The 23,074-nt window shown below is 54.0% G+C and overlaps 1 protein-coding gene across 2 annotated transcripts; it reads right to left on the bottom strand.

The window, feature by feature from the left end:
- Positions 1-3: 3 nt before the first annotated feature.
- On the bottom strand, positions 4-23,021 carry APBB1 (amyloid beta precursor protein binding family B member 1). 2 transcript variants are annotated; one of them, XM_061148463.1, is made up of 14 exons: positions 22,929-23,021; positions 15,434-16,165; positions 8,817-8,992; positions 8,662-8,718; positions 8,493-8,578; positions 8,333-8,396; positions 7,769-7,918; positions 7,281-7,408; positions 6,778-6,892; positions 6,544-6,628; positions 6,028-6,111; positions 989-1,104; positions 668-844; positions 4-585 (listed from the first exon to the last, which is right to left on the bottom strand). In XM_061148463.1, exons 2-14 carry the CDS (start codon positions 16,149-16,151, stop codon positions 418-420), a joined length of 2,124 nt encoding a protein of 707 aa, XP_061004446.1. In that variant the 5' UTR covers positions 16,152-16,165; positions 22,929-23,021; the 3' UTR covers positions 4-417. The 2 variants fall into 2 exon arrangements, with proteins under 2 accessions (XP_061004446.1, XP_061004438.1); XM_061148455.1 differs by lacking the exon at positions 22,929-23,021 and adding an exon at positions 22,561-22,672.
- Positions 23,022-23,074: the final 53 nt, after the last annotated feature.

Genomic DNA, 23,074 nt, shown 5'->3' with positions numbered 1-23,074 from the left:
AGCTCAGCAGGGCAGACTTTATTAGTGATATCAGTACAGCAGAGGTGCCCGCAGGACAGAGGGGAGAGGACCCATGCCTGGACCAACCCCCCCCCCCCCCCCTTCTGCCCCAGCAGGATCCTATGAAGATGGGGCCTGGCCTCGACCAGTTCCTCCTGCTCCACCTGAAACGTGGGGATGGAGAGCTGGGGCTGGCCTTGCTTCCTCTTCCTGCTCCTCTTCTCTCAATCCAATATTGTCACTTGCAGAATTAGATCTCCCTTCCCAGCCCCCAGGTGAGGAACCCCAGCTACTGGGGAGGGCAGCTCTTGGGTGGGGGACCTGAAGTCCAATAATAGCCTGCAGGGCCCCTCCCCACCCCACACCCTTGAGTTTCCTGGGGCCCAATGCAAGCAGGTGGAGGGAGCATGGACGGCTTCAGGGGGTATGGGCCCCCAGCCGTTTAGGCTTGAGGGAGCCCCACAGCGACTGAACGCCCCGGCGGACGGTCCACCCCACACGCCGGGCAACGGACTCGGCTGGGGGCGCTGGGAGGCAGGAGGTGGAGGCTTGGGAGCGGGCGTCCAGACACTTCTGGTAGCGGAGCTGCAGAGGCAGGAGGCGCAGTCACGCCGCAGCCTGCCCCAAGTGGGCTGGGCGCCACCGCTCCACCACCCTCCCCACTTACCATGCACGCAGCCTGCACGGCCTCCGAGAGGCTGGCAGCATTGGGCTCGCACCAGAACATGTGGCAGCAGAAGGAGGCTGGGCCGGCAGCCATGATGAATGCAAACGTGTGGACGTCTCTGCCCACGGCCAGGAAGGACAGGAAGCGCACCCGGCACTCCCCCAGCACTGCCTCCGTCTGCGGGGAGGGGCACCAGTTAGAAAGGGATGGCCGGACCCTCTTCCACTGGGTGCGTCCATCTTCCTGGCGGCCCTTCCCCTCATTGCCGGCCTTCCCCTCCATGGCAGGGCCCTGCCATACCTGCTCCACCCACATCTTTACCTGCTGGTGCAAGATGGTGAGGGTGGCAGGGGCCACGCTGACGTGACTTGGGGTCCACTGCTCACGGCTACTGGAGGACAGGACGGATTCCAGGGCCCCATTTATCACATCTACCCCTGAAAGATAAGGACATGAACATGGCACTACTAGTGGTGGACAGAGGACACCCCAGCTCTACGCTAGACTGTCCAGCTCTGCCCAACCAAGCCCGGGGTCTCTGCCCCATCCCCTACTTCACCTGCCCACAGCCCTGGACTAGGTGGCACAGATACCCTTCTTTGGTGCACTCCTCCACGGTTTCAGTGACCTGGCACTTTTCTAGTCTTTTCCATCTTGAATCCTAAGCTTGCTTTGCTTCATTGACTGTCTCTTCCTCCAGCCTTCTAAGCAGACTGGCCCCCAAAGCTCTATCCTCCCTATGCCTTGCTCTCCACATTCACACATTGCAGTGCTTTATACGACTCCTAAATCAGCTCCTATAGGCCAGTTCTCGCCAGTCCTTAAGACCCCAAGATGCAAGCTTTGCTTTTGGCTTTGTTTTTTTTTTTTTTTTAAGATTTCCATTAGAGCAATGTTGTCTCAGGTGTCACACCATGTTATGACATTAGCGTGCCCTGTCATACACAATCTTACAACAGATCCCTTTATCACCATTTTACAGCCAAGGAAACTGAAGCTTATATTGAGAAATCAGATAATTGACCTTAGGTCACAACTGAGAAATGAGATCTGAAGACAGGCAGTCTGATTCCAGAGCCTGGGTTCTTAGCCAGGCCTTTCCCCTGCCCCTTGTCTACAGTCCTAGTCTCAGAACCAGAGGGACTGTCAAAATCTTTCCCCACTCAGTAATTTCTATGATTTATGCAAAAGCCAAGGAATCCAAGGTTCCTGGCTTTTAGATCAATCAACTTGCCCTTGTAACAATGTTTCCGTTACCTCCCAATGTTAACTGCCACTAAACACTTCCACCCATAACATTTCCACCCATGCATCCACGCATCCCACTGCCGCTGGTACTCAGCAGAGAACCAGGGCAGGAGCACACGGCATGGGGCACAGGTTCTGCTCCCTACACTGTTCATGAGCTGGCTGTGTCATCTGTGTATGGTTGCAGTGAAGACATTGGAGTGACTGATGCCAACGCAGAAGCACACACGGTGGTCCGCTCTCAGGCCCGCTTGCCCCGTCAGTGCCTCTGGGCTCTCACCAGGAACAGAACACGTGGACCCTTTGAGGTCAGAAAACATGCCTTCCCCCAAAGTCCTCCCTCACCTGGGCCTTGCTCATCTTACCTCTGACTGGATCAAAGCCAAACTTCTCTCCTAGGCATGAAGTCCTCCAAAAACTGGCCTCATCTGACCTGTCAAGCTTCATATTTTACTGCCCCCTGAGCGTCAAATGATTTATGTAGCATTATTAACATCTAATCTTGGCTAATGCCCAGCTAGGCAGATGGGAAATACAAAGTAAAAGAAGAGAATGCCCTCGAGGGACAGACTGTAACTGAGGGAAAGCCCCCCTCCAGAGAGCTCCTCCCCTCTTGACTGTCTGCAAAACTCCCAGTTCTCATGCATCAGGGTTCACGTAGGCCCTCCTGTCTGGGAAGCCTTCCCTGCTGCAGGCAGACAGGGAGCTGCTGAGACAACTCTTGGCACATCTTGTAACTGCTAGGAACTTCTTTACACCAGGCTATGGCCATCTCAAAGACAGAAATCAAGCTTCATTGTTTGTGTCCCCAGTCCTAGCACAGGCCTTATCGACTGAAGGAATTCCAGATGTCTGAGAAAGGCAAATGGGCAAATGTACCCAAACTGGTATAATAACCCAGCAACCCGGAAGCTATAGAGGGTGATGACACAAGAAGGAGTGGGTGGGTGAGGGCAGCCCGCAGAGGGTTCAGATGTGAATGACACTGATGCCAGTCATGTGGAGACCAGACATCAAAGTCAGACTGCCTAATAAGCAGATGGAGCTGTTGGGGTGGCACCTGGCCCCAGAGTAGGGAGGATCACCATGGAGGCGGGGCCAACAGTGGAACTAGGTGACCTAGAAAGAGTCTGTAGTATTTGGTAACAGCTCAGGACTGAAACCTACACCCTGATCCCAGCCCCAAACTCCCAAGCCCCGTTATCCTTGTTCAGTTGCTAAGTCCTTCACTATCTCCCGGAGTTTGCTCAAACTGATGTCCATTGAGTTGGTGATGCTATCCAACCATCTCATCCTCTGTTGCCTCCTTCTCCTGCTGCCCTCAATCTTTCCCAGCATCATGGTCTTTTCTGATGAGTAGGCTCTTCGCTTCATATCTCAACTGTAGCCTTCCAACATACTATATAATTTACTTATTGCCCATCTATTCTGAATAGAATGTCAGCTACTTAAAGGCAGTAATCTTGGTTTAAAAGCAGTTTTGTTCCTTAACATATACCAAGAACCTAGACCAGTGCCTGGCACAAATCAAGCACTGGGTAGTCATTTATTGATGGATGGATGATTAACAAGTGAATATTGCAGCTTCAGGAGGGGTCAATGTTAAACTTGCGCAGGTTAAAAATGGAGCATAAATAAAGCATGATAAAGTGAGTTTAGGGACTACCATGTGAAACTCTTGGTTTCTACAGAGCAGACCTACTAAGCTGATGGACAGCAGAGGATCCATCAGGGGCTGCAGACAGTTTCTTTACCGTACTGAGAGGCTACGTGAATGGCAGGTAGATAGGGGAGTGATGCAATAACTGGAAGAGTCATGAACTTGAGGGTGAAAGGGAGGAGGAAGCAGCACAAAGGGGAGGGCGGAGTCACAAGGCCTTCCTGCTCTCCCACGCGCATTTTCTCACCTCCAGCTCCACAGCTGTGGCAGTGCCTCTGAATCCAGTCTACTCCTCTCTGCAAATCCAGGCCTTCCTTCCACCCAGCTCAATCCCCACCCTAAGAAGGGTTCCCTCACTGAATGTAATGGTGCTGATCATCGGTCAGCATGGTGTAAGGGGAAGAGCAGAGAACTGAAGATGACCAGGGTTAGAGTCCTCAGTCCAGCATCTCTTGGGCTCTCACCTGAGCATTCTTTCGTTTGTGTGTTTGCTTATACATTCACCAAATACTGTTGAGTTCTTCCCGAGTGTCTTTTGGCAGGACACCTGACCATTTCTTGAAGCCATCTCTTTTCCCCTGACCTCACACTTGCTCCTCCCCTGTCCACTAAATGTTGGAGGCGCTCACAGCCAGGCCTAGCCTAATATCCCTTCTCACAGTGGCTGCCTGTGTTCCAGGGTCAATCTTCAGACTCATGGCTTTGATTACCTCTCTAACCCAACGATGCCCACATTTGTATCTCTAGCCCAGTCCTCTCCTCTGTGAATCCAGCTGCCAATTTGAGTTTGCTACGCACCTTCCCAAAGACACACCAAGCTGGAGCATGCCTAAAATTGAATTCAAATCTCCAAACGAAAACTGGCCTCTTCCAGTACCTACTACATTTAGAGAATGGCACCACTATCCAGTTAGTGCCAAAAGCCAGGAAGCCAGGGGTCAACCTTAAGGCCTCTGTCCCTCACCCCACATCCAACCAAGGCATGTTGACTTCAATCATCTAATAACCTTTTGAATCCACACACTCCTCTTCAGCCCCAGTACAGTGCAAGATACTCTCAACACCAGCCACAGCTACTGCAAGGTCCTCCTGAGGTCCCCACATCCGCCTCCACCTGCTGAACATCCTTCTCCATGGTATCACCAAGGTGCGTGCACGTGTGCTTAGTCGTATCCAACTCTATGACCCCAGGGACTGTAGCCACCAGGCTCAACCCATGGAATTTTCCAGGCCAGAATACTGGAGTGGGTTGCCATTTCCTTCTCCAGGGGATCTTCCCAACCTAGGGATCAAACCTATATCTCCAGCATCTCCCGCCTTGGCCAGAGAGTTCTTTGCCAGCTGAGCCACCAGGGAAGCCCTTACAAAATTAAAATGACTATTCCAAGTGCACTCCGGAAAACTCTCTGATAGCTTCTTAACACTTGAGGATGAAGAACAAATCATAAACATGGCCTATGGGGTCCTGCAGGGTCTGACCGCTGCCGAGCTCCTGGCCTCACCTGGCACCGCTTTTCTCAATGCCTTTGAAACACTAACGTGTCTTTCATGATGGATCTTCACACCCAATCTTCACTCTGCCTGGAATGATCTTTCCCCACTTTATTCCTGTCTCCATCCCATTTGGGCACATTAGATCTTATTTATTTTTTGATCTCAGTTCAAATGTCACTTTCTCAAATCTTTTCTGACTTCCCAGACTAAATGAAGCTCCTCTGTTACTTAGTTCCACAGCATCTTGCTACTTTCTTTCAGTAAAATGACTCAAATTGTAATTATACATTTATTTGTGTGACTGTTTGATTTAATCCTCTTTTTTTCTACCGTAATCTCCTCTAACCTCCATGAAAGCAGGGCTGGGGCCATTGTTCTCTCAGGACCTGGTAGATGGTAGGCCTCATAGTTATTTGCTAAGTGGATGAACAAGTAAATAACAGGTACTGTGAAAGTACTAGAAATATCAGAGTGAACCTAACAGTCTCTACCCTCAGTTTCCTTAACTATAAAATGGCTATCATCATAATCCAAAACTCAGGACCCTCAAGAATTAAATGACATATAAGGCAGTACTTAACCAACACAAAGCATGTTGATAAATATGCTCACTGCTTCCTTTCTAGATGATCACAGTCCATAGTTGGTAATACCAAACACAGCTCCTGGATGCTCCGGCGTTTTAGTCACTGAAGACCTACCTCCCAACCTAACCAGAGCTTTACCAGGGGATTCAAGAATGGGTCTCCCTATATGCCTGGTTCACTGGTTCACACTCGGGGAAGCCAGGACACAGAGTGAAGCTGGGACAGAGGCACAGAAGGTGGGATGCGCTCTGAAGAGCAGGGTGACATCAAGCATGAGGAAGGTTTGGTGAAAGAGGTACTGGGAGGCGGAGGGTGGGGGAAGGGCTTTGAGATCAAGGTGGTGGCCCCTGGGTGACAAAGGACACACATACCAACAGGTTTAGCAACAGGCACGTTCCCCAGGTAATAGACTTGGAACTTTTGTACCAATTCATTCTTAGGTGCTGGGAATTCCACTGCAGGAGGAAAGAAGAGGATCAATCACAGGGACAGATCTTGCTTCTCCCAGTCCCCACCACCAGGACATAAGCTGAACACTGACCCAGCCAAGGCCCTACCTCCACCCCTCCCCTGCCTCCCTTTAACCAAAGTCCCTCCACTTATTTGACTCCAAGAATTGAATCTCCACTTTTCTTTTTTTTTTTTGGCCACTCTGCATGGCATGAGGGATCTTAGTTCCCTGACCAGGGGTCTCATTCACACCCCCCTCATTACAAGTATTAAGTCTTAACCACTGGACCACCAGGTTAAGTGCTGAGTCTCCATTTTACTATGGCGACTCTGCCCAGGAACTATTTTTACTCTGCCCAGGAACTTGTGCCTCTTCTTGTGTCCCCCCAACTTTGCCAACAAAACTGAGACAGACGTGGCGGGGTTGTGACACTGACCTTGGAAAGGGACGTCCACAAGTTTCGAGTGGTCCAGGGAGAGTCCGTTTACCAAGCAGCGGGCATTGCGCCTTTCGGCCATGATCTGAGGAAGGGAGGGGATGGGGGAAGAGGGAGGGCGGGTCAGTCAGGGCTTCGTAGCCCCGGAGCCCACCCTCTCCCCACTCAAAGACCCCACCCACGTCCTTGTAGAGCAAAGGTGGCAGCTACTCCAGGGTGCGAAGGGGGCCGTGCCTTAGAGCAGATCTCATGCAGGCTGGTGGCGATGTTCTTGGCGGGTGCCTCACAGCGAAACACGTGGCACTTGAGCATCTGGGTCAGCTTATCACGAGCTACGTAGGCAAAGTCCCTGTTGGGGTAGGGGCGCCTCAGTGTCTCCCAGTGACTTTCAGTCCGGAGCCTCACTCCCGCCCACCCACGCCCTCCGCATCCATGTGCCCTCGGGTTGCTGTCCTGCGGGCACTGCCCTCTGGCCGGAGGATAGACAGGCGAGCATGCCGAGGTCGGGGAGGGTGGGCGAGCACAGCGCGCAGGGAGGGGCGGGGCGGACTAGGGAGACTTGGGCGCTTTGCTGCATCTGGTCCAGGGGTGGGGAGAGGAACGGTCAGGGTAAATTAGGCATAGTACCTCTCTCTGGGTCCGGCAGCACAAGAGAGTCAAACAACAGAGTTAGGGAGGAGAGCCTCGCTCTGACTGCTGGCTGAGCCCCCACCCCAGAGCCCCGGCCCTGCTCCCACCTTCCGCTGTCCCGCCCGACGCCCCACACGCGGATGCTGACGATGGGCTGGGAGTGCAGCAGGGCCTGACTGTGCGGCTCCACCAGCTTCAGCGTCTCATCCTCCAGCTGCAGCAGCAGGTCCTTTCCCTGAAGGCCCAGGAAGCAGATGCTTAGCAGTGCCCCAGCCGGGAAGCTGGCTGATCTTTGCCACTTCCAGCTCGAGGCAGGTGAGCCACTGGTCTGGGGCCCTCGCTTTGGTGTCGGACCAGCTACCCTGCAGGCTTCACTCTAACAAAGCTCACATCTTTCATGTCCAATGTGACTCCTTTTATCAACCCCATCGCTGTTAGATAACCATCTCCCAATCAAGAGTCACACTTCCATCTCGCAGACTGTTGCCTGGTGGGTCTGCACCTCCCTCCCCAGCCCTGGCAGAGGGGCAGCTTGGTTCTCCCAGCTCTCCCAGTTTCTGCACTTCACCGCCGCCCTGCCACCCTGCCAGCTCACCTCCCCCCAACCCCCAGACATGGGGTCGTGCAGATTATTTTTGTGGTAGGAGAGCTGACGGATGCAATTGTTGACTGCCACGCTGCTGCGGCCAGGGGCCAGTTCCTCCTCGGTCATCTCCACCCAGCCTAGGGAGCGCACGGCGAAACACTGCCAGACACAAAAGAGGGGTGGGAGATAAAGGGTCTGGTCCAAACCCAGAAGAGCCCCCAGCCAGGACACAGGGCACTCTGCTGAGACCAGAGGAGTTCCCAACTCAGAGCACGGCAGGTGGGAGGACATTAGAGGCTCTACAAACAGGACAGAATGGCAGGAGGGCTGATGGTCTCAGAGGAGACCCCTAGGCAGGAGGCACCTGAGCCCAGCCAGGAAGGACCCCCTGCCAAGCCACAGGGCTGCCTGAGTTATAAACTGAAGTGCCTCCTGCTCAGACACAAGGGTCTGTGCTGACACAAGAGCTCAGGGCCTGGGGAGCTGTAAGACCAGAGAGACCCCAGAACCTGACCCAAGGGCTTTCCTGTTCAAGGGGGCCCAACTTGGGAAGAGGCATTGCCTTGAACACACCTTGATCCCTGGGTTGGCATTCCGTGGGGGCAGCTTCTCCTCCTCTTGGGGCAATGGCTCCGGGCTGCAGGCAGATGGTAACACTTGGTACAGGCCCCCGAAGAGGGAGCTGTCCCAAGGCCCCTTCCAAGCAGACCCATCCCACTGCCAGCCCACTCACCTGAGGCTCTGAGCTGGGAAAGGCAACATCCCCTCCTCGGGGTCCTTCAGCCCCAAATCCATCGGGGCCTCCTCACTGGGCTCGTCCTGAGGAAGGGGAGAGAGAAATCAGGACCCAAACGATGACCCGTCTCCAGCTCCCCCATCATGAAGGAGGTCCCCTCACTCACTTTCCAAAATTCTCCATCCTCAAAGCGTTCTCCGTGAGTGAAGCCGGTCCAGGTGAGCTAGGAACAGGGATGGGAGCAAGGAGTGGCTGGCTCATCTTGCTCCAGCAGCACCCCCCTCCACCCCAGGTCAGAACCATCAGGCCTGTGGGCTTCACCTGGGACTCCTCTCGGGGGCTGCTCCCCTGTGATGGTGAGGCCCGGCCCGGGGGCTCCCACTGAGTGGTCCCCGTTGGGATGTGCCAGTAGTAGGTCCCTGAGGTGTCCTGGACCCTCATCCATCCAGCCGGCAGGTCGGAATCCGTCTCGAAGGCGTTGGGGTTCCAAAAGGAATCTGCCGGATGGGGGGGGGGGGGTCTTGGTGAGGGTCTGCCTACCTAACAAGAGAATCGTGGGTGCTATGCCCAGTCCCCTCCTGAGACCCAGTGGTGGAGAAGGGGTGAGGGAAGGGCTCCAATGCAAGATTCCTGCTTCCACCTAGAGCCTGAAGTCTGGAGTCACAGCATGGGGGGGCCACCAGCAGGGGATGTGACTCAGGTCTCCTCCTGGGCCCTGCTCCTGGCTAATGTGGCCACACAGAGGGAAGGAGGGAGGCAGAGAGAGGGCAAGGAGGTTGAGTGACCCCAAATGACCTGTCATACATATCCATATCTCAAGTGCACACACTTACCAGCGCCTGCACACACATGCACACAGACACACAACATATACAAGCTCTGCTACACACCTGTGTAGCCCCCACAAACACAAGGGTGTGCACACACAGGAGATACCCACACAGATGGCCGGGATTGTGTTCAGGTACACACACATGTGCAGGGACACACACACACACACACACACACGCCAACTCCATCCACCCTCTAATGCAGCCACCATCCACAAAGGCGTGCGCACACACAGATGTATATTCCAGCCCCTGCCACACACGTGTGCAGAGACCACATCCACGATGCCCCCCAAAACATATGTGGGTACCACACCCACAGTGAATGCACGTTCAGACACGCAACATATGTCAACCTCTGCCACATGTGTGCAGATACCACAGACACCTTGACCCTTGCCACACACACGTGCAGACATTTCATGCACACGTGTACACCACACACCTGTGACATACCCTCCCCGCCCCGAGCAGAGCCACACCATTCCAGCCCCGGAGCCCAGCTCCCGCCTCCACCACGTCCGTGCTCCCGTTCAGCCCCGCCCCACATGGTGCTGTCCCTCACCTGGGCTACTGTCCTGCAGGAGGATTGCCAGGAAAAAGTCCTGGGAGAACATGGCGCTCCTTCCCAGCCCCTCCTGCTCCACCCTGCCTCCTCACAGCCCCTCCAGCCCGGCCAGCTGGGCTCACAGCCTGGTGCTGGGCTGCAGAGAGCAGCTCATCCCGCCCACTTCTCACCAGGGCAGAGCGCCTGCCAGGCAGGATCCTCCCCCACCTGGAGCTCTCCACGGAGGGGCCGGGACCGCAAGGGGAGGGAATCCCCTTGGAGTGGGGATGGAGGGTGCGGCTCGTGAGACCCCAGCCGTCCCTGCTCACATCTCTTCTTTCTGATCCCAGATCCCCTCCCCCAATCCTGAATCTCCATCCCACCTCCCCGCAGCAGTCACCTCAGCACCACAGTCAAGCCCGGCCTTAGGGATGACAGGAGGCTCAACCTCGTGGGAACACCCCGGCCACCTGGGGCCCTCCAAAGCCTAGAGCTCTCTGTGCGAACAGGGTGTGGCTTCCAGGCTCCCAGGGATCCCGCCCCTGCCCAGAATCTGCCAAGCAGTTCAAGCGGGAGAGTGGGCTTCAGGGGCTGGGCCCCAGCAAGCTTGAGGCTGGGCTTGGGGTTTCCCAGAACCAACCCCCCTCACCTGCCAGGGCCCAGCTAGGCTGCAGCGTCTCCTCGGCAACCGCAGCACCAGGACCGGCTGGGAGCGCCCAGACTGCTGACGTGCTTCCCGTTACCAGGGAAACCAGGAATCCTGACTGGTCCAAGAGGCAGCACTGAGGGACAGGCAGTCAGTCCCCAGACCCAGGCTGCTGGGCAACCAGGCGAGGAGGGCTGGAAGTGGGCGTGGCCACACCAAGGTGACTGCGTACCTGATGCGAGAGTCACTCTGGCAAGGCGCCTCACCGCCCTCAGCTTCCAATGAAGTGGCCTCACAGAGGAGGGGCTCTTCTTGCCCATGCAGCCTCCAGGTACCCGTTACTGCCTCCCTCCCCGCAGCCTCCTCTCCCCTCAGGCCCTAGGGAATTAGAATGCCGGCTTTTCCCCGGAGACCCTCCACCATCTTCAGGGCTTTCCCGCCAAACCTTCCAGGAACACCACACCCAGGGCAACTGTGTCCCCCAGAGCCACACCCTTCTTCCTGAAGGGTCTTATACCCCTGAATCTGAGGACCAGGTCACCATCTCCTGACTGAGTCACACACACCAATCCATCTGCCATCCCTGTCAGTCGGCACCTTCCTGCCTCAAAGAGCTTCATCCTTCCAATCTGTCCTGGAGGGGCCGCTCTCCCCCCGGACCATCTGGGAGGCCCTTCTGGAGCTTGGCACATCTCCCTCTGAGCACAGCCCCACCCCAGTCCTTGCTTCCACAAACACACATTTATTTAGAAATGCACACTTTCACTCCTGCACCAGTTCATTCAGGCGCTCCCCCCACGCACTCAAAGGTTCATGTATCATTCACTCACCCACACAGGCCTCCTTGGCTAAGCCAGATGTAGTCACCTGCTCTCCCTTTCCCCACCCCTACTCACTCCCGAAGTCCAGCTAGGTCACTGCAACAGCCTCCCAAGTTGGCCTCCCTCTTCCTATTTAGCCCTTTCCAATGCACTGAAATGCAGTGGTCATGTATGGATGTGAGAGTTGGGCTGTGAAGAAAGCTGAGCGCCGAAAAATTGATGCTTTTGAAATGTGGTGTTGGAGAAGACTCTTGAGAGTCCCTTGGATTGCAAGGAGATCCAACCAGTCCATCCTGAAGGAGATAAGTCCTGGGTGTTCATTGGAAGGACTGATGCTGAAGCTGAAGCTCCAATACTTTGGCCACCTCATGCGAAGAGTTGACTCACCGGAAAAAACCCTGATGCTGGGAGGGATTGTGGGCAGGAGGAGAAGGGGATGACAGAGGATGAGATGGCTGGATGGCATCACCGACTCGATGGGCATGAGTTTGAGTAAACTCTGGGAGTTTGTGATGGACAGGGAGGCCTGGCATGGTGCGATTCATGGGGTTGCAAAGAGTCGGACACGACTGAGCGACTGAACTAAACTGAATCTGAACTGCATGCTACAGGCCAAATGACTGTTCCAAAATGCTAACAACCTTCTCCAGTTGAATACTCTAATTGTTTTCTCTTTGCCCCCAGGACAGAACCCAATTCCTCCACCAAGTTTGTAGGACTTTATGAGCCCCTATTTGCCTGCCTCTCAGCCTTACCTCTGACCACTCCCCACACCCCTGGTCTCTCCCCCTGCCTGGGACATGCCCCTTATCCTCTCTGATCCCAGCCTCCATTCCCTCAAACTTCATCTGGCACCACCTACTGGGCATCAGTGTAATGGTCCCTTCTTAAAACTGACCCACCTCCTGTCTATTACCATGCTCTTCCTGCACCTCCCCAACCCCAGGGCTCAAACTACCTATTTACTTCTGTCAAAATACCAGACTGAGTGCTATGAGGGCAGGAATATCTGTCTTGTAGTATGTATTCTCAGCATTTAGGACAAGACCTGGCACTGAGTATGAACCCAACGCAGGTAGGAAAGTTCATTCATTCATTATTCGCTCATCATTCATCCATTCATCCATTCATTCATATACTTCGGCATTCAATTAACAACCTTGTGGAGATTCTAGGGTGGGAAAGAGAAAATAATGTTTGCTCAGTTCTACCACATTCCTATAGGAGACCAGACCTCCTCTGTGGTCTTCCTGGTCATAGCAACAGTCATAAGAAGAGTAGGCAGTGACGCAGCCTATTCTTAGATTCTCGATCTCCACTGCCTCCAGCAGACCTTGATCCTTGCCCATCCTCTCACCACACCAGCTCCCTTGCTGAGGTCACTGCCCACACCCAGCACACTCTTCCCAGCCCTTGAGCAGTTCTGTCCTCCCACTCTCAGAAGGCTCATAGGAGCAACCACCATAGTGACCATCCAGGGACCCCAGAGCAACCAGGATCTCCACTGTTTGGCCCCTGATTGACACCCCCTAAGGCAGAGATTGCAAACAAGCTGCGTGCAGACTGGTGTAAGCCTCAGATAGATTTTGTTTGGCCTGTGTGGTACTTTTTTAAAAAACAAACTTGGTTGCTAACATTTAGAAATTGGGATGTTTCACATCAATATCTAGTTTTCAGTTTCCCTTGAAGAACTGGCTCCACTGAGACGACATTTCCCCACACCTAACCCTATGAGTAACCAGCTGGAGTGGAGTAGCAGCAGTTCCCTATAAAGGGCATCTGGGCAATGATCACTGACGGTCGCTAACATCCCTCCAAAGACAGGCAATTAGATTTTGTCTTTGGTAGAAGTACTCAATACCACCTGTGAAGTGTCCTTTCAAACAAAATACAAACACAAACAAAAACTCTGAATTTGATGAAGGCTCCAGAACTCACTGCCAGTTTATGGGAAATCCAGGGGAAGTGGAACTTGTTCAAATCCAGAACAGGGAAAACCCAGGGCAACACAACACAGTGGCTTCAATTGAAACAACAAAACTTCGAGCAAAAATAGAAATGGAGGGATAAGGTACAGATCAAAAGAAGCTGTGAGACGTACCAACCATCAAAAGGTCTGTTCCTATTTGGATACTGATGAAATGAATCAAATTTTAAAAGGGCAGGGAGCACATTCATTAGACAACTGGGAAATGTCAACACTGACTAGATATTCAGTGATATTGAGGAAGTACTGTTAAATTTCTGTGCGCGTGATTTTAGTAGTTTGGATTTTTTTTGACGGGGGTGGGGGGGCGGGCAGGAGCATGCATGTAGGATCTTAGTTCCCAACTAGGGATGGAAACTGTGCCCCCGTGGAATGGAAACACAGAGCCTTAACCACTGCACTACCAGAAGTCCTTGGATTTTTAAAAAGTGTTTCATATTTTAGACATGCACGAGTTGGGAGACTTCTCTGGTGGTACAGTGGTTAAGAATACGCCAGCCACTGCAGGGGACACGGGTTTGATCCCTGGTCTGAGAAGATTCCACACACCACAGGGCAACTAGGCCCATGTGCCACAACTACTAAAGCCCGAGCATCCAAGAGCCCGTGTTCCACAACAAAAGAGGCCACAGCAATGAGAAGACGGAGCACCGTAACAAGACAGTAGCCCCCACTTGCCTCAACTAGAGAACGCCCACCGCAGCAGCTAGGACCAAGTGCAGCCAAAAATCAATCAATCAAGATTTTTTTTTTTTTTTAAAGAAATGCATGAGTGAACATTTACAGATCTATTTGCTTCAAAATAGCCTAGGTTGGGGCCCAGGAGTAGTAGGTGGGGGTATGGATGCAACAAGGGTAGCCATGTGTTGATAATTGTTGAAACCGGGTCATGAGTAATAAGTCAGGTTCATTATTCTGTTATTTTCGTATATGTCTGAAAATGTCCATAGTAAGTTTTTTGAAAGGGGATGGCATGCTGCCCTTCGCTCATCTGAACTGCCTGCTCCCTGCCAAGGTTCCCCAGTCTGGGGTAAGGTGCCTGCTGCCTGGAGTGGGAAGAGTCTTTCCTTACACTACCATCCAGCACAGGCTTGTGGCTGCAGCCCGTTATCTCTGCCCTTTGCTCCTCAGCTCTATCTGCATCTCCATGTGACAATAGCAAATGAACTTCTTTAAATGGGACCCACTGAAGGATCAATCCTTGGAGTCCTAATATCTATCCCCCCATCCCAACAAAGCATTCTCTTATTCTTCCTTTGTTTCCTTTTAGTCAATATCCTCTTCCTGACAAAACATTACTCTTGCAACATCCAGTGTGGTGCTCTGTACATAACACTCCAGTCCTTCCAAACAGACCTCTGTGGGGAGCTGCCGCCTGTTCAAAACTGCCTAGAGGGCACCTAGGTTTGTCAGGCTATAGGCATCGGTGACAGCATAAGGGCCAAGAGCTCGGGTCTGCACTTAGACCTGGTTTCGATCCCAGTTCTACTGTGACCTCAGACTGTGGGTGACCTTGAAAGTGGAAGTCGCTCGGTCGTGTCCGTCGCTTTGCAACCCATGGACTGTAGCCTGCCAGGCTCCTCTGTCTATGGAATTCTCCAGGCCATAATACTGGAATGGGTAGCCATTCCCTTCTCCAGGGAATCTTCCCAACCCAGGGATGGAACCCAGGTCTTCCGCATTGCAGGAGGATTCTTTACCATCTGAACCACCAGGGAAGCCCGTGTGTGACCTTGGGAGAGGACTAAATCTCTCCAGGCCCATTTTTTGTCACCTGTACTATGGGCATACTAATGATATCTACCTCCTATTGGCGTGTAGATTTAATACCATAATACTGAGCAGAGAGCCAGTACTTGGTAAGTGCCTCATAAACAGACCAGTCCATCATTCATCGGGGATGTGTGACGGAAAGGTCTATCCACTTGTTCAAGCACTCTCAGTATGTAGGGACATTTCTTGCCGGAAAAGCAGGGCATGGCCTGCTGAGGACTGAGGCCCCGGGCTCGGTGACCCCCACCCAGGCGGACCCCGGCCTCTGTACGGAGGGACCCACCCTCTGCCCTCTCCCCCTCCCACGTTCCCCACGTCAAGCTGCACAAGATACCTGTGTCCTCCGGGGAGCCATAAGAGGGGCTGCCCTGGGATAAGGTGGCCCAGCTCGAGTCCTCGTCGCTGGCTGCGCTGTTCCGCATGCCAAACAGGAGGCTGGCACTCTTGCTGTGCTCTCGGGGGCCGTCTGCCAGGGCTTGAGGCCCAGGGGGCACCTCCGCACTCTCCAGGGGCTCTGGCAGCCCTGGGGGAGAAGATAAGTCCTCCTCCTCTTCCTCCTCCTCTTCCTCATCATCCTCCTCGGCCTCCCCCGCCGCCTTCTCCTCTCCCTCGTCCGGGCCCTGCTCTTGGGTGCTGATGATCAGGCCGGGTCCTCGCGGCCCTCTGTTGGCCGCATTGTGGGCGGAGAGCTCCAGCTCAGAGTACAGGTGCATCAGGCCTTTGGGGCCCAGGGGTGCCATCTCGGGTTCCTGGCTGGCCTCCTCAGCCAGGGTCAAGGTCACATTGCGGTTCTGGTCGCGGTGGGCTGTGGCGGCCCGCCGGAGCTGGTTCTGGCCCTCCTTTAGCCACTTGGCATTGGCGGGGCCCGGCTCAGGCCCACCACCCTCCCCCATGGCGCTGCGCAGATCCTTGGGTCCCACGGCCGTGGCCTGCAGCTTGGCGTTGAGCAGCTGGTTGTGGGCAGCGTGCAGGGGCAGGGGCAGGCTCAGTGCGGGGCCTCCGTGGCTGTTGGCATTAATGGCCGACTGGCTCAGGGATGATGGAACAGACATGGCCTCAGCAGATCCTGCAAGTGGGAAGAGGAGACCACGCTGAGCCTCCAGGTCAGCAGAGCAACACCCCTGCTTCAGCCCCAGGCCTGTGCCCTGCACCTCCTCACCTCCCTGCCCTCAGTAGGCCAGCACATACCACTGTGTCCTGTGAGCTGTCATCCCAGGAGAGTAACTGGGCTCCACCTTGTCCGTCATCCCCACCACACCCACTCCACCACCACCTGCAGCAGCCAGGCCCAGGCCAGGTCCACCCCCTCCCTAAACCCCCAGCCCCGAGCTTCCAGGGCTAGCACAGCCAGCCCCTGCTTTGCCCTCGCTCCCAATGGCAGAGACTCCATAACAATGGCTCTCTGTGCATCCCCACCCCCAACTCATCCAACTGGGGCTTATTGTACCAGGAGTGCGGCTGGTGAGGAGCTAGCTCCTGTGTTCTAGACACTAGACACTGCCTGCTCCCTGCCTCCTGCCACACCGCTACCCACAGCCCCAACACTGTGAGCTCCCCGGGCTCCGTTGCTCTCATCATAAATCACTGGGCCCAAATGGGCCCCAAGTCCACCCCGTACGAGGGACTGGGAAGACAAGAGAGAACGAACTGCAGACCAAGACCCCAAGGGCAAGGTCCTGAGCCCTCAGGTCACAAAACAAGGGCCTCAAGCTCCAATTCATGGCTCCTTTGACCAGTTGAAGCTGCATTTTAGGGACTGTTTCTATAAAGTATCTCTTCTCAGGTACCAGTTCCTCTGCCAGCACCTATAGTGCTTCTGGGTCACTGCAAGAGCCTTTGATCTGGACCATCAGCCCCTTAGGTCTTTGCCTAAATGTCACCTTTTCAGGGAGGCCTTCCCTGAATACCCTAAAACTGTAGGCCACCATGCCCCCTCCCAGCCGTCCCCAAACTCCCCAGCACCAGTACTGTCTAACAAGCTAATTTATTATTTACTTGGTTTAATGACTGTCTTCTCATGACTCTAATTTGAGTTCCATGGTGGTGAGGAATTTGCCTTTTTTTATTCAATGCAGTATGCCTACAACTTAGCTCAGTGCTGACACAAAGCAAGAACTCAATAAATACTTGTTGAATCAATGTATGAATCTGCCCTCCCATCTCCCCTGGCCCCATTGAGCATCCCCTCTGCCAGTTTCAGAAAACACACAGTGGTCACGTTACCATGTGTCAGCCACTGCCCACGGTGCCGCAACCAAACTCCACTGGCTCTTCTGGTGAGGGGCTCACCTGTTCCTCAGTGACAGTCCACCCCTCCTGGCCCCCTGAACCCCCTCCTGCATCCTCAGAAGCCCTTTGTGGATCACCTTCTCCACCTATCAGGCTTCCCACCCCATCACCCTAATGATTGATCCCACCCTCACAGCCCCATTCCACCCTCCCTATCTCCCTGACCTTCCACTCGAGGCTTCTCCCCTGCTCTGACTCCCACTATAATGTGCTCACTCCCTGGATGCCCCCCTCACAATTTGTCCTCCCTCACCAAACTACTCAATTTTCTCGCATCCTGACCCTCTTAGATGGCCCCATCACACTCTCCTCCCCTCCCCGAGAGCCTCACTCAGAGTTCTCTCTTCCTACCTGACCTCCCCCAACAGGCAGCTGACCCCACTGTTTGCCCCCAATGCACGCCTTCCTCTGTGATTCTCACTGCACAGTTCTTTCTCCTCAATTTCTCACCTGAGAGTTCTCAGCTCCCTGTTCACCCTGAGCTCTTTGTCTCCCTGAACCCACGGCCTCAGTTCTTCCTGCTTCCTTGGCAGAGCCCTCAACCCTGAGCACTGGCTGTAGGGAGGTGTTTAGGCTGCCTGGCAAGGCTTGGCCATCTCCTGGGTGCAGTGCCCCGCTTGTGAGGCGGGTGCCATAGCTCACCTCTCCGTCATATCTAGCTCCTCAGACCCTAGCACGATGCCATGCACACATCTGTGAAAGAAATGAGAAATGGTTCCTGTCCACGTGTCTGCCTCCCACATAACTGACTGCTGGTCTGCTCAGTATGGCTTCCCCTGGGCGATGAAAAATCTCATGGCCACTGGCACCAATGAGAAAAATAAACGGCTCTGCCTCTATCCAGAACCACAGTAATCTTCCAAAAATGGAAACCAGATTGTGTCACCCTCCAGCTCAAAAAATTAGATGGCTCACCGCTGCCTTTAGGATAAAGTCTGCGCTCGTTAGCAGATCACCAAGAGCCTCCTTGAGCCAATCCTTGGGACCCCTCGAACCCCCTCCCCATCCTGCCTCCTCCTCAGCTTATGCCCCAGCCACAGGAAGAATGGTGGACTCTAGAACGTGTCACACCCACCGAACCCGGGCTCTGTTTACACTGATCCCTCGGCTTGGAATCCTGTCTCCCTTTGTGAGGACCTCTGATCAGGTTTCAAAACCTGGCTTAGCCAACGCAGCTCCTAAGCAGTAAGTCTTTCCCGGTTGGTCCCCTCTCCCCTCCTCACGTGCCCATTCCCTCCTCTGCATCTCACCATGCCCAGCACCACCGCATTCCAATGGAACATCTGAGACTGTGTCTTACTCAACTTCACACTCCATGACCAAAGAATGTGTGCCGGGCATCTGCAGGGTGGGCCCCTGGTCAGGATGGAGGGGTAAGAGGAACAAAGAACTAGGTAGCTCAGAACTAATTGGAAATAGATACTGAGACAGGCTTGTGTGGTCACATGGGCCGGGGAAGGAGAATCAGGAAGGGTGCTGGAGAATGCTGAAGGGTCCCTGAGAAGGAAGTAGTATGGGGTCCCAGGCAAGCAAGGTCTGAGATCTAGGGAAAAAGGGGGGAGGTTGGCTTAAACTGACATCCTGGCTCAAAGGCTGTTCCTCTGAGTTTCAGGAGATGAAAGACCCCATGACTGCGCCACGCTCGGAGCATCACAGGGATGACGGGCCCTCCTCTAAAGCAGGAGTGTGTGAAGCCGGGTTTCTCAGCACTCGGCACCGACCTCCTTGGCATCTGGAGGTGTGGTCTAAGAAGGGCACGTGTCCTGTGAGGCTGGGACTCCGAGGAGTCAGGGTGACTTCAGGACAGCCCTGCCCATCTGCTCACGGGGGCAGAAAGCACTGGGGGAGGGAAGCGGGTGTTCTGCTGTGATGGCTGAAGCCTGAGTGCCTGTCCCAAGAAAGCGCCATCACCTTCACTTCATTTCTTAAGGTCAAAGAATGACCAGTTGCTCAGTATCTTCAAGAGGGGGCACAACCCAACCTCTTCCCTCCTACTGGTGCTACTCACACCTGGGACCTCTCCAAGGATGGAAGGAGCCACATGGATTCTGGCTCAAGGCAGGGAGCAGGCAGGCTCCTCAGGGGAGGAAATAAGAGTGGCCACTAAACCTGAACGGGCTGACAGGAGACCACAGGGGTAGGGGGTGAATCCTGCTCAAGGTCAATGATTTTTTAGCCTGACTGCTTATTGTATGGGTACTACAGGATGCCAAGGTTTACTTTAGCCAAGACATCAGTGAAGACCTGCCTGAGACAAGAACACAGCTCTCCTTGGACCAACCCCTTCACCACCCCTCCCTCTCAGAGGATAACGCCGCCCTCCCCCACTCCTAATTCATTGAGGAAATGGGAGCCATCAGCCAGAGAACATCCTCAGACCCAAAAACGTACTGACTCAGCATCTATTCATTTCTCTCCTTTTCTCCAAAACCAATTGCTTCACCTGTCATTTAAATTCCTTTCATGCCTTTCTAGGAATCTTTTTTTAACCACTGTTGATCCATTTCTTCTTCCATGTAGTCAATGGTTCCTCAATGAGATCCACTCTCTCCCAACTTAAACACAGAATCTTTCCTGACCTGACACCATGAACTTCGTGAAAGAGCCGTCTTTTCTCACAGTTGCCATTTCCTGACCTGGGTCTCACTCTTCAACTCTTTCCAGTCCTGCTTCCACTCCCAACACACCTCAGTAACAGCTCCTTCCAAGGTCAACATGACCCCAGTGTCATTTACTCCAACAGACACTTGGAGTCCTCATCCTGGTTGTACTTTCAGCAGCATCTGACACCATGGCCTCTCATCCAGCTTTTGGCCAAGGCTTCCACACACCGTATCTCCTGGTTTTCTTCCAACATTCTTGATACTGTCTCATGGTTTCTTACACTCCTTTGCTGGCTCATCTTCCTCTGCTGGAGTTTCTCATGGCTTATTCTCATGCTGTTTTCTCATTCTCATCCAATATTCAATACAAGTATTCATTCATGCCCATAACTTCAGTTGCCCCCTACAAACCGATGATTTCCAAAAGTATACCTCCATTTTGGAACATTCATCTGAGCTCCAGACAGATACATTCAACTTTCTACTCAATATTTCTAGCTGGATGTCTCGAAGGCCTCTCAAACCAACATACTCACTCATGTTTCTCTCCCACACCCTAACTGGTCCTCTTTCAGGATCCTGGCTCATGGAATAACATGACCATCCAACCTGTTCTATAAACCAGAAGTAGGAATTCCATCCTTGACACCACCTTCTCCATCTCTCCCCATATTCAATCTATCCCCAAGTACCGACGATCTTTTATCCAAGAAAAATTTCTGGATTTGATTGACATTCTACATCTACTACCATCAACAGTCCACACCAAGGACAAAGGCTTTATGATCAAAATTCTTAACATGCCCTAAATTATCCATCTCAGCCTGGCCTCCACCTTCCTTCCACGTTTGGCACTTTGCCATCCAGCATCACTGGTCTTCTTTTGATTCCTTGAAGACATCATGCTCTCTCCTTCCATAAGGTATTTACACACGATTCCCCATCTGCCCAGAACTCCCTTTCCCTACCCTCCCAGCTTAACTCCTACTCATCCTTTACCGCTTAGTTCAAATGTCATGCTCTTAGCCTTCCTCAGTCCTCTCTCGCTACCCTCCAGTACAGTTTAGCTTGTGCTCCTGTGTGTTCTCAAGACACCATTCACCTTTCCCTTCGTGGTATTTATTATATCTGTAATTTTATTCTTATCTGACTTTCCCCTTAGACCATCAGCTCCATGGGAACAAGGGCATAGTGTATTTTGCTCATCATTAATCTTCAGTGCCTAACAATACCTGGTATATACTAGGTGCTCAAAGCACACTTGCTGAATAAATAAATGATTGGATAGATTTTTTTTTAGTAAAGAAAAATTATGTTAGAGTATTAAGGGGAAGTAAGCAAGAGGGTATGTTATCAAAGCAATCAAGGAAAAAAGTGGGTGTGTGGCCTAGATTAAGTTTGGCAGCAGTGGGTGAGATGGAGTGAAATGAATGAATTTGAAAAATACTTAGGTAGGGGATGTGGCAGAACTTGTTGACATAAGATATAGGGTGAGAGACAGAGATTAATCTAGAATGTTGCCCAGGATTCCAGCTTGGGTAGCTGATTGGAAAGTATCCATTTCTGAGAGTTGAAATTTGGAGACTTGAGAGTGAATAAAATATGAGAAGGAAGTGCAGAATGAGAGGAGACAGTCTAGGAAAGAACCAAGAGCGTCACCAGCAACTAAAGAAAGGGGAGGAGGTAGCAAACGAGACTGAGAAGGAGCAGACAAGGCTGCAAGAGAGAAACCCAGAAAACGTTTCAGGAAGAGTCGACCCACACCACTGACACCAAGAAATGGCAAGGAGGTGCAGGAAAAGTGGCCATTAGATTTGGCCACATGGACGTCTCCAGTGACCTTGGCTTGAGCAGTTTCCATAGGTGCCAGAGACAGAAGATGGAGTGAAGTGGTTTTAAGAATGAATGGGAAGCGAGGAAATAAAGATATCAAAGCGTAGAGGAGGTTCTGGCTTTAAGGAGTGTAGCCAGCTGGGGCTCGGAGGGGCTGGGAAAGCAAGAAACACACAGGCAGGTTCAAAATAGATTCGAAATATCCTCTGAATCGACAATGGGAAAACTGCTTCTAATGAGTGCTCCAGCCAGCGCTAGGCCTCCAGGCTGAGCTGGGGCCAGCCGGCCCCAGGGCACACCCCTCGGTCGCCGAGGGCAACAGAATGCGGCTTGACAGATTTCAGGCCTGGGTCCCTGCAGGAATTCATGCGGCCTGCTGGCCCACCTCGCCCCAGTCCCCTTCCCAGTCCTCGACCACCCCTCCCCCATCCCCTAATTCCCCTCCCCCAACCCCCACCGCCCCCAGCTGCCCGTTCCTTATTCTCGCTCCCTATTCATTCCGGAGGGGCAGCAGGTAAAGGTCGGGGAGGGAACGGCGTGAGGACCTTAGCAGAGTCGGACCTTGAAAGGAGGGGACAGGAGGGCGGTCGGAATACGCGGTGGGAGGGCCGCCCGCAGGGATGGGGCCTGGCCGGGGGGACGCAGGCCGCCGCGAGGTTCGGGCTGCAGGATCCGCGGGCCGCGGGGGACAGGGATCCGGCAGCCCAGGTTGGGCGCCGTCAGGGGCAGCTCCTACCTGCGCGGGGAGGCCCCAGGCCCAGGTGGCGGAGGTGGCTCAGGCTGCGGGGCTCGGGCTCGGCGGCAGCCTCTCCATCACAACATCCCCCGCCCAGGAGCGCGCGGGCCGCGGGGCCGCGCCCGGAGCGGCGGAGGCGCGCGCGGGGCAGGGGTGGGGGAGGGGCGCCATCTTGGGCCCCTCGGCGGCCGAGCGGAGGGCCCCTCCCTACGGCGCCCTGCGGCCTCGGGGAGCCCCGCGCCCCCAGCCCCCTCGCCGGCCGCCGTCCCTGCGCCCGGGTGGGTCCCCAGGTCCCAGAGGGCGGCCCCAGCATCCGCCGACCCCCGCCCAGCCCGGCACCGCCCTCCGCCAGGGGACCCCGGACTCACCCTGCGCGCCCCGCAGGGCCCTGGCCCCGCACCGCCGCCGGGCGACGCTCAGACGAGGTTGGAGCGGGAGCGGCGGTGGCGGTGCCCGGGCCGCGGCCGCGTGGGGAGGGGCTGGAGGAGGCCGCCTGCTCGGCTCTTGCGGCAAC

Source organism: Dama dama, chromosome 1 (assembly GCF_033118175.1).
Source record: "Dama dama isolate Ldn47 chromosome 1, ASM3311817v1, whole genome shotgun sequence".
Classification (NCBI taxonomy): Eukaryota; Metazoa; Chordata; class Mammalia; order Artiodactyla; family Cervidae; genus Dama; species Dama dama.
This window is presented reverse-complemented; position numbering and strand designations above follow the sequence as displayed.

What these genes read in the sequence shown, in the direction of transcription:
- APBB1 (XM_061148463.1), bottom strand. Translation starts at nt 16,151, where the DNA reads ATGTCTGTTCCATCATCCCTGAGCCAGTCGGCCATTAATGCCAACAGC. An exon ending in TGGCTCCCCGGAGGACACAG is followed by an intron (nt 8,993 to 15,433) that starts GTATCTTGTGCA and finishes CCCATCCGGCAG; the next exon opens with ATTCCTTTTGGAACCCCAAC. An exon ending in TGTGGACGTCCCTTTCCAAG is followed by an intron (nt 6,112 to 6,543) that starts GTCAGTGTCACA and finishes TTCCTCCTGCAG; the next exon opens with TGGAATTCCCAGCACCTAAG.